At 58.4% G+C, this 13,689-nt stretch overlaps 1 protein-coding gene across 8 annotated transcripts in view; it reads right to left on the bottom strand.

Annotated features, from left to right (window-relative positions):
- PRRC2B (proline rich coiled-coil 2B) overlaps window positions 1-13,689 on the bottom strand; it is an 81,731-nt gene that overhangs the window by 52,228 nt on the left and 15,814 nt on the right. For all 8 annotated transcript variants that reach the window (XM_045846231.1, XM_045846237.1, XM_045846233.1 and 5 more), the window contains exons 2-3: window positions 1,750-1,919; window positions 806-983 (exon numbers count right to left, since the gene is read on the bottom strand). In XM_045846231.1, coding sequence (XP_045702187.1) covers window positions 806-983; window positions 1,750-1,864 — 293 coding nt within the window. In that variant the 5' untranslated portion in view covers window positions 1,865-1,919. The remainder of the gene's footprint in view (window positions 1-805; window positions 984-1,749; window positions 1,920-13,689) is intronic.

Here is a 13,689-nt window from a genome sequence, read left to right as displayed (position 1 = left end):
CTCGCACAGCCCTTTCCAGCAAGAGGAGAACTCTGGTCAGCAGCTGTGTCTGGCCCTGAGCATCCGCAGCCAGGCCAGGAGGCGCTGGGAGGGCTGCGGCGCTCCCGTTCCCAAACGGCAAACCCCGGTCGCAGGTGGCTGTCTGCCTGCCGGCCGTAGCATGGCCCTGTCCCCGCTCAGCCCTCCCAGCGCAGGCCCCAAGTCCTCCTCCCTGGACACCCTACCCCGGCGGGGCCCCATCAGAGGAGACAGGCAGCGAAGGGGAGGAGGGCTCGGGTGCTCGTGCTCCGGCCCCCCCACGCAGCAGCAGCAGCAGCGCCGGCAGTGGCGGTCTGTCTGACGGTGACTTCTGTGCCAGACCCTGGGCTGTCCTCCTTCATGCCTGGGTGTGTCGGGGCACCCGCAGCGGGCTCCTCCAGGAGGGAGGCTGCTGGGCCACAGGCAGGAAAACCGCCTTCCCACCCTGGGGCCCAGCACACCCGGACCACCACAGAATGAGGCGTTCAAGCGCCAGCTCTGTCCACAGAGGCTCTGCAGGAACTGGCCCTCGGTGACCGCACAGGCTCCCCTGGGCTGATGAGGCCTTTCCTAATAAGGCACAGGGGACACTGGTCACTGGGGACCAGGCGGCTCACAGAAATTCTGCTGCACTGGCTCCAAGAGCCAGGAAAAACGCAGGCGGGAGTGAGAAACCCCGAGGCAGCAGGGGTCAGGCTAAGAACCTCCCTGGGAACCTCCGCGCTCCAGCTCAGCCGGCCCTGGGCAGACGGCGAGGCTGCGGAGCCGCCGGCCGCGGCACTCTCACCTCTTTGGGTCTTGCTGGTCCTGCTTGTTTGCCCATCCCGTCCCGTCCTTGGGCACTATAACGATGTTGGGGTCGTTTCCTTTGTTTTCAGACTTCAGGCTTGGCAGGTTTGCAGGCGGTGGCATGCGCCGGGCTGTGGCAACTTTCCCGAGACTCTGTAAGCCATGTCGAGGAATAACTGCAGGAGAACAGGGGTGGAGACAGGCGTTGCACAGAAAGAAAGAGGCCAGAATCGTTCTGCTGCTCTTTCAACCCCCAAGTGACAGCACGAAACGCAAGGGGCAGCCCGGCCCTGGAAACAGACGAGTGCTGGAGGTCACGCTCATCACGTGACAAGCCCTCACCCCGCCCTCCAGAGGGGCTGCCGGAGCCTGTGCAGAGGCTTGCGTTCTGCTCGCGGGCAGGAGAGGGCTCGGGAGTGCATGACGTGGGTGAGGAGCCAGGCCTGGAACCCTCCATCCCCCACAGTCAACACTTCTCGCAAGCTGAGACTGCTCCGGCCGCACGACAGCCGGGCCAAAAGGACAGTCTCAGCCTAGACCCGGGCCAAGCCTGAGCACTCACAAAACCCTCACGGGCGGGGGCGGAGCGGAGAGCGTGGGCAGGGACTTTCCCGCCAAGTTCCAGAACACTGGAACCGAGACACCTAAACTGGGCAACTCGAATGCAAATTAAGCTCCGCTCTAATCATCAGGCCAAAAACAGGCATGGTTTCAGTGTGACTGAAGGGGACAACCCCTACAGCAGAGTCAGGGCATTCCAGCCTCTGAAATCAGACCTCAGCCTGGAGCTGGGGGAGGCTGCTCCCCGGAACTCCCGGGTGAGCTCTGTCTGCCCAGAACGCTGATTTGCCTGGGCCTCTGCCTCTCCCTGCCCCTGCCCTGGAGTTTCTCACTACAAGAAAAGTGGGAAGGACCGGCCTCCGAGCCGGGTTCTTATCTTACCTGAGGATCTGATCGCGTCTACTGATTTTCCTTTATACTTATCAAACAGGCTGAGAGTCGAATACTTGCTTTTCCCATCCTTGCCCTTGGTTATTTGCCCCAAACGATCGGACATTGCGATGAAATGTCATCTAGTAAGGAAATTTTTCTAGGCACCGCCCCCGATCTGCCTTTGAAATGGAAAAAAAAGAGGGAGTCAGTCCACCGGAACCTCTGATCCAGCGAATAAATCCTTTAGGGATCATGATGATCTTGAAGATCTACAGGGAGCTGCGGACTCTGCCCCCAGGAATACGCCCTGACCACACACAGGCAGTTTTGCTCGTACTTAAAGAGCAGACTTCTGTAGACTTGCTGACCCCGCCCCCAACGCGCACCCACACCCGCTCGCTCTCAAGTGGCTGGAGTCTGCTGCTCATCGACGACACCGAAGTGTCACCTCTCACAGAGTCCTCTCTCTGTGACTCGACCTCTCTTCAAGGTGAAAAATCAAATGTGCGTCCCTTGCAGCGCCTCCATGGAACACCACAAACCAGGCAGGCACACGGGGTGGGGGAGAGGCACACGACCCACTGCGGAAGGCCGTTCATTCCGAGGACAAGCAAAACCAAACCAAAGGGAAGCAACCAAAGTCAGGAAATCTTCCAGGACAGTTGGCTACATGCGCTCCTCAAAACACAGAAGCAGCATCTGGAGGAAAAACTCGGGCTCAGGCGACAGGAGCAGGCTCTCCGGGGAGGTGCAGGTGTGGAAAACAGAAGCAAGTGCCCCCCAGGGTAGCCCCTGGGGGGCGTGCCATCCACAGGAGTGCCCTTCGCCAGAAAGAAGCTGCCCTCCACCACTGAGTTCCCACGCAGTCTGTAAGTCTATTAGCACTTTCCTCTTTAGTTCATTCATTCGCTCCTTCATTCAAATACTAGGTGAGTGCCTGCCACGTGCCAGGCACCAAGGATTAGGCTTCAGTGCCTCTTATCCTACGCTCAACCGTGGCTACAGGCTCTTCCCGCGTGAGTGCCCACTACTTCCCACTAGAATTGACGTACGAGAAGAGAGCTAAAGCGCCGAGTCAGGCACATTGACACCTCTCTAACGACAAACCGGAGGTGATGGTAACAACGTCCGCTAACTAACAGAGGTGGCAGCGGCCTGTCTGCCACCTCACCCTGTTCCGAACGAGGCCCGCGGGCCGCGGGCCGCACAGGCACTGCACACCCCCGAGATGCTGAGATAAAACTCGACACGTTACGGCCCAAGGCTGTAAAGCACCCTTACAAACTGGACCCCCACAACAGTGAGAAAGGAGACGCTGACTCCACACCCCTGGCGCGGATGAGCCCGGGAACGGTGCCGGATGTGAGCGAACTTCGTTCTGGCACGTAACTGGGCAGACCCAGCCCCCCCACCTGACAAACCCTGACTGACAGGCACGTGAGTCCGCACCAGAGAACGCTCACGGAGAACGCACTCGGACGGACCCGAGGGCGAGCGCCGTGAGCTGGGTGTGCATGCGGGAGTCACCTCCCACGTGGTGTTAGCTGCCCTCGCCAGCCGGGCACTGACTTCCTTCCCACCAGATCCCAGTCCGGCCAGCCACTGGGCGGAGGCAGGCTCGAGTCGGCGGCCAAGCCCGGGAAGCCAACCGCACTGCAACGTGCCGGGGAACGGGCTGGACGAAGAACGGACCCTGCAGAACCCCCAACCGCTGCTGCTGCTCCCAGGTTCCACTCGGAGCCGCTCGAGCCAGCAGCCCTCCCCAGCGCCCGCGTCGGGTGCCAGGAGCAAAGAACAGCAAGGACCGGGGTGGGCGGGGGGGGGTGGGCTCCAAGTTTCCCAGTTCTGATCTTGGTGCCCAGGGGTTTCCTGCCCCACCCCTCAACTCATAACCAGTCACAGCACCCTTCCCCAGGCTGGACTACGAGCTCCCCAAGGACAGGGACTGGACCTTATTCGGGCCAGAATGACTCATATTAAACAGGCCGTCAAATCTTGAAATCCTCCAATTAGGTTAGATTAGATCTGATTTTTAGAAGCTTCCGTCAACTCAAACACACAGAAAAGATCACTGGGGCTGGAACCAGAAGCAGCACCACGCACACACGGGCAGACACAAACACACACAACACACAACCAGACGTGCTGCCACGTTGACAGCGGCATGTGGCCCTGGCGCCATAGCGCTTGCAGGCTAGAACAGGGGTCAGCAAACGCTGGCCAGGCCCCAGCCAATGGCCTGCTTCTGTAAGACCCTCAAGCTAAGAATGATATTTTTAAAATATTTTTTAAGCCCTGGCTGGCGTAGCTCAGTGGATTGAGCGCAGGCTGCAAACCCAAGTGTCGCAGGTTCGATTCCCAGTCAGGGCACATGCCTGGGTTGCAGCCTGGGTTGCAGGCCATGACCCCCAGCAACCGCACATTTATGTTTCTCTTTCTCTCTCTCCCTCCCTCCCTCTCTCTCCCTCCCTTCGCTCCCTAAAATAAATAAATAAAATCTTTAAAAATATATTTTTTTGGCCCAGGCCGGTGCAGCTCAGTGGATTGAGCAAAGACCTGTGAGCCAGTGTCACTGGTTCGATTCCCAGTCGAGGCACATGCCTGGGTTGCCGGCCAGGTCCCTGGTAGGGGGTGTGCAAGAGGCAACCACACATTACTGTTTCTCTCCCTCTCTCCATCCCTTCCTCTCTCTAAAAATAAATAAAATCTTTTAAAATATATATGTTTTTATATTTGTCTGAAAAAAAATACACAACAAAGACTGTGGCTGCAAAGCTGCATGTAGGAAAGGTTTGCGGACCCCGGATCTAAAAGGCCGTGAACAAGCTCCAGGTCCCAGGTGGGAAACAGACAGGCAGCCTGAGAGGACCCCCGCTCAGCAGGAGGCATGAAGCTCCAGCAGGCCCCAGGGGGCCTGCCAGAACAGGGAGGCCCTGGCAAAAGGACAGAACAGATGTCTTCCCCAGCCCCCCAGAGAGAGCGGGGGCAGGGAGGGAGAGAAGAAAGGGAGAGAAACATCAATGTGTGAGAGAAACAAACACAGATTGGCTGCCTCTCACACACCCCCGACTGGGGTCCTGGTCCACAGCCAGGCATGTGCTCCGACTGGGAATCAAACCTGAGACCTTTCGGTTCACAGGTCGGCGCTCAGCCCACTGAGCCACACTGGCCAGGGCAGAACAGATGTCTCTTCCTCACCAGTAGGAGTCATCCACTGACTATGCTGGGGATGCTTAGGAACCACTTCATCCTCCACAAACTCTGGGGCAGGATGAGTGACAACGTGCTGGTGTCCTGCTTCCTAGAAGCTGTGAGTATGCACCTGTACACGGTGAAAGGTGTTCTGCGGTGTGATTGAATTAAGAGTCTTGAGCCGGGAAGATGACCCTGGGTTATCCTCAAGGGCCCCATGTCATCATAAGGGTCCTCGGAAGAGGGAGGCAGGGGGGCCAGGGTCAGAAAGGTGTGACAGTGGAGAGGTCCTCTCTGCGATGGGCAAGGGCCTCGGGCAGAGCACTGGGGGCGCCTCTAGCAGCCGGACGAGGCCAGGAAACGGCTCCCCACGAGCCTCCAGAAGGACCTCAGCCCTGCTGACATCTCAACCTACACCAGCAAGACTCATTTCACACTCCGGATCCCCCGGGACCGCAAGAGTACACTTGTGTTATGTTAAGTCACGACATTTGTGGTAATGTTCTAAAGTGACGAGAGAAAACTGACACACTCGTGTGTCCACCCCATTTATCTGAGGCACTGCTGTGTGCCCAGCACGGGGACGGGCCGTGCGCGCAGCTGAGGACAGGCTGGACACGATGCCGCCGTGTACATCCAGTCCAGAGACGACGGGAGCCACCCCCGGCCACACAGACCCTTGCCCTCTGGCCCAGTGCTGGACACTGCTGGACTGCAGCTCCGTGCAGGCCCTCACCTGGCCACGGACCCCACAGACACGTCCAAACACAGCCCAGGGGCCACCTTCACAACCACGCGACCTACACAGCTACAGAGTTAGCACCATTAACTTAATTTTATCTTCTTTTCAGACTTTATTTATGTACTTTTAGAGAGGCAGCAAAACACCAACGTGTGGCTGCCTCCTGCACACACCGCCCCCCCACTAGGAACCGGACCTGCAGCCCAGGCGTGTGCCCCGACTGGGAATCGAACTGGTGAGCGACCCTTTGGTTTGCAGGCCGGTGCTCAGTCCACTGAGCCACAGCAGCTGGGGCAAGCCCCATTAATTTAAATTCAGACAACCAGTTCCTACTAAATTAAAAACCAAACTGGCAAAGGCAAGAGCAGGAAAAATCAGTTACCAGCCACTTGGGACCACCATTTTCCCACATTAAGTGTTAACATGCTTGATTATTAAAAATCAAGTATTTTAATTCTGTAACTAGACCAGAAAATACTTATTTCTATAGATATTGCTAAAAAGCCCTGTTAAAATTGGCGAGTACAAACTTCTGCCAGTTCACACTCCTCTTGGATTCTGCACTGGCCAGGCCTGTGGGCAGGGGTTAGAGTCGACACAGACAGCTCTCCACGGGTCTTCCTGGTGACACCAGCCTTCTCTGAGAGCTAACCAGCCCCACCCCCACCCCCAGGAGCCCCAGAAGACCGGAAGCCTGACCACACCTGCACTGGCACCCCCTGGGAAAAAAAAAAAAGAAAGAAAAACTGAGCAAACTTGAGCTGCTCTCCTGGGAATTTAGAATTAGGTCTGCGAGATGTCAGATGCTTGCACTCTGTCCTCCCGGGAAATCCGACCACCCACCACACACTGAGTGTGCGCCTGCTATGCGCGGGCGAAACGCTCTCCACCCGCTCAACCAGGAGGGCCCCGTGAGGACGGACAGGGAGCCCTCTGGACTGGCCCCGCAGTAAACCTGCCCACGCAGTCTTCTGGGAGTGCCACTGCCCACACCTTTAAACCGAGTCCTGCACCAGCTGGGCACACTCCTGGCTTCCCCCGACCTGGGCTTCCCCACCCAACACCAGACCTCACAAGTACCACCGGTCTAAATGTTCGTAACCCACAGCCACGCAGTTACAAGTGATTCCCTGTCAAGCAGACGTCGCCCACCGCACATCTGGGACGGTATTCTCCGTCCCTATATAAACCTGGGGTGCTAACGGACAATGCAGCTGAGTTACCGCCGCTGCAGAAACAGCACCTGTGGGAGAGGGGGCTGCACAGAGGTCCTTCCAACCCCAACTTCCCCTCAGATCATGGACGGGCAGGTCACAGCCACAGCCTGAGGAGGAACGTGCAACAGAGGCCGTCCAGGCCCACGCACACGAGCAGAGCTGTGCAGGCCACAGACGCCCGCCGCAGAGCGTGCCCGGCCCTCCCAATAAGCCAGATCTCACGGGACCCAAATTCAACCTACAGACATGCTCCTTCAGGTTCCCCCACGTGGCCGCGTCTCCGGCCAAGCGGAGCCAAGCGTGGGGCCTGCGCAGCCCCACCCCCGCCCGCTCCTCTGCTTGCCTGCTGGCTCTCACAAACACCGGCCGGAGCAGGCTGTCAGCAGGGCTGCATGCGGTCCGCTTCCAAACACCTGCTGCGTTTCCGTCACACACACACCACCCCCGCCCTCCCCTCCCCAGCTCAACCAGCCTCTTTCCGGGGCAGAAAGAAGTGCGACTCACGCAGACGGCCAAGGTGACAGAACACACTTCTCGTGGGTCAGAGGCACGCTCATCCGGGCATGGCTCACGCCCTGCTCCGTGGGACAAGAGCTGGCCGAGCGCGCCAGGCCCTTGCCGGCAGGCACAGACCCAGCCCGGCTCGTGGCCCCGGTGTGCAGGCTGCTTTCTCTCCCTTTTGTAGGTGGCAAAATTCATTTTTGTTTTTTCCCCCAAGCAAAATCTACTTTAGCTCTTCCGTGTTACACATCAAGTAGAGGCGATCCTCGTGTGCCCTGCCTGGGGGAGCCCTGCCTGCATGCCACCCCCTCCTCGGACCCTCTCCTTCCCGGGGCCCAGAGCATGCGGAAAAGGCTGGCCTGAAAGAAACTACTGCCATTAAGCAGAGGAAAGGAGGGCCTAAAACCCAGTGCAGATAGCTCTGGGAGTGAAGAAAAGGGCAGTTAAAAGCGAATTCAGGTCTGTGTGTTCTGGCAAGTCATCTAAAGATGTGCCCTGAGAGGCCCAGGCTTCCTGAGACAAAACAACCCAAACATTGGCAACAAAGGCACTTAACACCAAGCCCCGCCTCCCCAGACAGCAGTCCCACCTGCCAGACAGGTTACAAGGGCCTGTGATCTGTCCGGTCCTGTCCGCCCGAGGGAAAGTCTCCCTGCGCTCCACCTTATCGAAAGCCGTTTCCGGGTAAGATTAATTTCACTCTGCACCTGGGTACCAGCCAGTGTCAGCCACCCAGCCAGCAGGCAATCTGGGATGGCCTGCAACTCACTGGGGAGCCACCAGCACTACACATTCAGGCCTAATCACCGTGGTGGCCAGCAGTCCTGAGAGCCAGGTACCCTGCTGAGCACCCATGCCCCAGCCTGAACTCCTCAAAACAGCCCTTTCTGGAAGATACTCGGCCTGCTTAACCGAGAAGAATGCTAACGTGCAGTCAGGATAGAAAAGTGACTTGCCCAAGGTGATGGGGATGACCTAGTGCTGGGACCCGGCAGGACACGACCAGGCTGCAGACCCTGTGCCCAGGGGACCCGACACCAGGCTGCAGCGGCTCTGCCTGCGGGAGGGCAAGCACACAGGCCGGACAGATGCACTGGTTCCAACATAAGCCGACCTAGGCTGGACGCAGCCTCTGGTCAGCCGCGTGGAGGATGGAACCGGACCGAGTCTCCAATTAACAGCCTTTTCTTTACGCCAATGCTGCCCACAGCTAGATCCACGAGCGCGGCAAGTCCACGCTCCTCACTCTCCCCAGCAGTCCCAGGGACACTCGATCAGAACCATCTCCTGCTTCCTTAAGTACCCCCCACCCTCAGGACGTCTGCACACGTCACCACGTGGCTCTTCACTGCGGTCACCAGTGCGGACAAAGGACCCGCCATGCACTCCAGCCAAAGCCTGCCTTCCAGAGCACAGACAAGCACTTGGGGCAGACCCACCACCCACCAAAACAGCGTGTTTGCCTGTGTGCTACGGCTGCGAGGTGCGCACAGACGCCCCGACCTGAGTGGAGGAGAAAGGAAGGCGGTGTCTCTGTGCAGAAGGAATGGGAGCCTGGAGAGCAGGCTGGACCAACACTTCGGGAACCGACCCCACGGGTCATCAGACAGCACATCTGTTAAGTCTCCGTCAAAACTCGAAGAGCCACCAGCACGAGGTCGAGGTACAGGACTGACACCTCAGTCCGTCCTCCCCCAACACGCCGTGTCTGGCGAAAAAGAAACTGAACGAAGGGCAGGTGCCACCTGTACGGCACGCACTCGACATCCACGGGCAACGATGCGGGCCAGGCTCCGTGCGGCTGGGTGCCGGGGACGTGGAGACACCCTCGCTCCACCCGTCCCTGCTGTGAACTCCGCCAACGGTCCCACGGAGGGCAGGCGGCGTGTCTGTCTCTGCTGCCCACCCGACCTCTGCAGCGACAGGTCAGGCCCGCGCACCGCACCTGCCGCAGCAGACAACATGGACTGGCGCGGCGCCCCAGCACACCTTCCCTGGCCAGGACACCGGCCAGGTCTGGGCTGCAGCTTGCCGACAACTGGTCTAAAGGAGAAGCAGGTGTGGAAAGGAATGCACGTTACAGGGAGATGACCTCCCCAGAAAGGGTTCCACTTGGCACCAGATGGGGCAGGAGTGGGGGCTGGAGGGGGACCCGAGCTGGGTCTTGCGGGGGGGCTACTGCCCCACCCAGCACCAGGCCGCAGCCCACACCCCACACCCGCACTCTCAGGGCACCGGCCAGAAGGCAGGGCTGGCTCTGGAGAAGCGCAGAGAGCCCACCCTTCTCCACTCCCTAGCTGTCAGGGGCCCGTTCACCTGGACAGCCGGAGCCCGGGCTGGGTTTGCAGCACAGTCCAGTCATTCTACCTGCACGGGGCAGGGGTGGGGGTGGGGGTGGGGGGTGGAGCCGGGTCCTGCAGGAGAAAAGTATGTGGTGCACCAGCAGGATAAAGCCGGCCCCAACCTGCCCAAGAATAAGCTGCGTGAGAACAAGGCACGCGGGAACAATAAGGGGGTAGAAGTGGGGTTCCTGGTAACCCGGTGTTCCTTACGGTGGACACAAGCCACCATCGGGAGAGGGCCACACGCCCTGAGGAGACAGCACCTTCAGAAACCAACAAAATTAAAACTAAGAAAGGAGGCCTGTGGCGCAGGGACCAAAGCACCCCCCACCCCCACTTCTCCCGCACACTTGGTGTGTTTGTCTCTGCTGCCCCATCCTCTCCGCCCGGAACCAGCCAGCTCTCCCTACTCTGTGCCCAATGCCCCTCCGCCAGGACCAAACCACGGCACAAGCACCTGTGCTGGCACCTTCCCCATCACCCCAGGGCTCCAGGGTCAAATCCAAGCCCTCTGGCCCAACACCCAACAATGGCTGCCAAACCGCCACTCACCCTCGTGCTCACCGCCACCAGCCTCATCCGTCCGCAGCTCGCAGTCTGCACCTCCCCTCCGCCCCATGCGGACTGGAGGCCCGTCCCCTCCAGGACTGCATGCAGACGACACACTACTACCCACCGCGCAGGTGCAGGCAGGAGCAGAGCAGAGAACAGACGCAGCACAAGCAACCCCGTGCTCACTGCCCTCGGGAGCTCTCGACCACCGACAGCCACCACCCTGGCTCCGCACTGTCCACTCCCAGCTGCCCAGCCCGCCTCATCCCTCCAGACTGCCATGCAGCCAGTGAAGCCCCGTGGCCCTGGGGCCCGGAACACCTCCCGCCTGTGCTTCCACCCTTTGTGCTCCAGGAACCTGTCCCCACCTTGGCGTGTCACCGCTTACGGGCTCCAGGAACCTGTCCCCACCTTGGCGTGTCACCGCTTACGGGCTACGGTGCGGAAAGCAGGCCTTCGGAACCAGGAGGATCAGTGCACAGACGCTCAGATCTGCTGTGGACCCTTTAATTAATTCTCTGGAGAGAGAAGTGCACTTTAATTCTCAGAAACCCTCCTGAGATAAACTCTCCTCTGTGACTACCTCTTAAACAACACTAAACTGCCCCAGTTTCCAGGTCCCCCACTTTGGCACAAGCAGCGAGATGCCGGAAGCAAGCGCACACCGGTGTCACTTACAACAGGCCGCCCGGTGGAGGTGGGGCACCCCGGCCCCACTTGTTCGTGCATCCACAACATTTTCGTAACGACAACAATGTACGTCTGATACAGGAAAACTGTAAAGCTTTAAGAGAAACACAGACACTGATCACGGGGAACGCCGCTCCCAGCTCCACGCGGGACCTCTCTGCACCAGCGCCAGTCACTGCCCCCCCCCACCCCGGGGCCCTCGGGCTGCGGTGCTCATTAGCTGCCTCCTGAGAACCGGCTCTGTCGTTTCTGCTTCCCGTTTCAAAAGAGCTCAGTGATAAAGGTCAGAAAGCACTGCACGTGAATGCTGAGCAGATGCACTGTTTGTTTTCAAGAACCCTGAACGTGGTTTTGAGAGAGCCCAGACAAGACGGCGGACGGGCAGGTGGAACAAAAAGGCACAGAGGAAGTCGCCCCAGCTGTCCGTGGCAGCGGTGGCTTTGGTGACTTTGTTTACACCCATGCCTTTCCCACAGGAATGACGGCACCTGTGGCAAGCTGGGGTCTGGGCTCAAAGAAGACAACCTGGCAGGAAGCGCCCGCCCTTCCTTAGCTCAGGAGCAAGCCGTCCTTCCACCTTCCCAAACTCGTACCTTCACGGGCACGCTGCCGGAGAGGGCGCCGGGGGTGGCCCGGCCTGCAGAGTTAACCCCCCGCAGCCCGCCCGCCCACCGAGTGTGATCGCAGGGGCCGGTGAGTCCAAATGCCCGCAGGCCCCTAGGTCTGCTCTTCCATGCCATGGGGACAGAGTGTGTACTTCCGAGGGTTGCTGGAAGGACTAGAAATAATGGTCACAGGGACTGACACGAACCCCCAGGGCACCGAGAAGGGATTCAACAGATACATGCTCCCTTAGTGCCATCGTCCTGGAGGCTGCTGCAGGTCCCCTCCCTTCTCAGGAGTCCCTGAGGGGCCCTGACTGGTGTGGCTCAGTGGACTGAGCACCAGCCCGCAAACCAAAGGGTCACCAGTTCGATTCCCAGTCAGGGCACCTGCCTGGGTTGCAGGCCAGGTCCCCGATGGGGAGCACGCAAGAAGCAACCACATATTAATGTTTCTCTCCCTCTCAACTCCCTCCTTTCCCCCTCTCTTCTCCCTCCTTCCCCCCATTAAAAATAAATAAACAAAATCTTTAAAAAATAAAATAAGAGTCCCTGAGGGGAAGGACAAGGACAGAGAGAGTCCACGCTCCACATGTACATGAAGCTGGTGACAAATGACCAGACATCCCTGCCCGCCCTGTCAATCCTCTGCAGCCACCACAGCAACCAGGAGCTCCAGCGGACACAAAACCCCACCGTGACTGATCATACAAAGAGCCGTGTGCCTGACATGTGCACCCGTTTACTCCAACACGCGTACATAATACGGCTGTGCGTCTGTCGGCACACACACATCCCAGAAACGGCCCTTAAATATGCCTCCCTTCGCGTCACAGACACGCTCTTTACAACACAGGGGCCCTGGTTAGACAAGGCAGGGAGACCAGGGGCATGTGGGCTCACCCTCCCAACGGCCCCTCCAATGAAAACAAACAATGAGGAGAACCCAGAGGACCGAGACGCGAGGACGGGGCGCACCGCGAGGACGGGGCGCACCGAGGGCCCCACAGCTCAGGAGGCACTGGGAAGCGCGCGTGTAAGGACGAGCTGGGAGGCTGCCTGGGCAACAGCTGGCCTCCCTCCCTCCCTCCCGCCACCACCTGCCCTCTCCCCCCACCCCCCACCCTTAAATCAAACAGGAAAAGTCCAGACTCCACAACACTGCGGGCGGGGGTGGGGGCGGGGGTGGAGCTAAAAAAAGAAGCTAAGTGAGAACCCGAGAGAGAGGAGCAAATCATTGAAGCTTTGGGGCCCTCCACTGCTGGCCTCACAGGGAGGCGGGCAGAAGGACAGACAATGTCCCTCTGTCCCTCAACACACCTGGGCAAAGGCCGAAGGAGTCTGTCTACTCAGGAAAACCCACCCACAGACACTTGGGGCTCCAGGAAAAAAAGGCTGGCCTCCCACCCACCAGCCCAGCACCAAAGGGCTCCCAGCGACCCCCACACCCAGTTTCCAATCAGCTGTGTGCACTCGAGACCTGAGAGACCCCAACTAAAAGACAGAGACCGACTAAATGGATGGACACACCTAGAGAGAATAACACCAGAAACAGAAGACTTTTTAAAAACAAGTAATATAAAATTAGTGTCCTCAGAAAATTAAGAAGACACTGCACCCCTGCACCAAACCAGGACGGTTTTCCCTTAAGGGACAATCAGAGAGCCCTGCGACCCCAGGTCAATCCTGAGAAAAATGTGGGACAAACCCGGCTGCAGGGCGCTCTATGAAACACCCGAGGGCACTCCTGATAATTGGAGGCCGCCAGAAACAAGGAAAAGCCGCTGGCTGTCCCAGTCCAGAGGAGCCTAAGAAGTCGTGACAACTAAATGCAGTATCCAAGGACAGAGACAGCACTTTAGGTAAAAACTAAGGGAACCTGAATGGAGTAGAGTGTAGTGAACACTAATGATCGGTGCTGGTTAATTAGCTGGGACAAATGTACTGCGAACAGGGCATAAAGAAACAAAGTTTTCTGCAAATCAAACTTTTCTGATTTTTTAGGATGTTAATTTCAGTAGAATATACGGAAGATAAAGTGGAGGAAATCTCAGAAAAATTAACAAGGAGATGAACGCTAGTCTTTGCTCCACTCAAAATCAAAGAATCCA

This window comes from Phyllostomus hastatus, unplaced genomic scaffold (genome assembly GCF_019186645.2).
Source record: "Phyllostomus hastatus isolate PE091 unplaced genomic scaffold, TTU_PhHast_1.1 phas_contig_495, whole genome shotgun sequence".
Classification (NCBI taxonomy): domain Eukaryota; kingdom Metazoa; phylum Chordata; class Mammalia; order Chiroptera; family Phyllostomidae; genus Phyllostomus; species Phyllostomus hastatus.
Note: the sequence above shows the minus strand (reverse complement) of the source record. Positions and strands in the feature narration are given on the sequence as shown.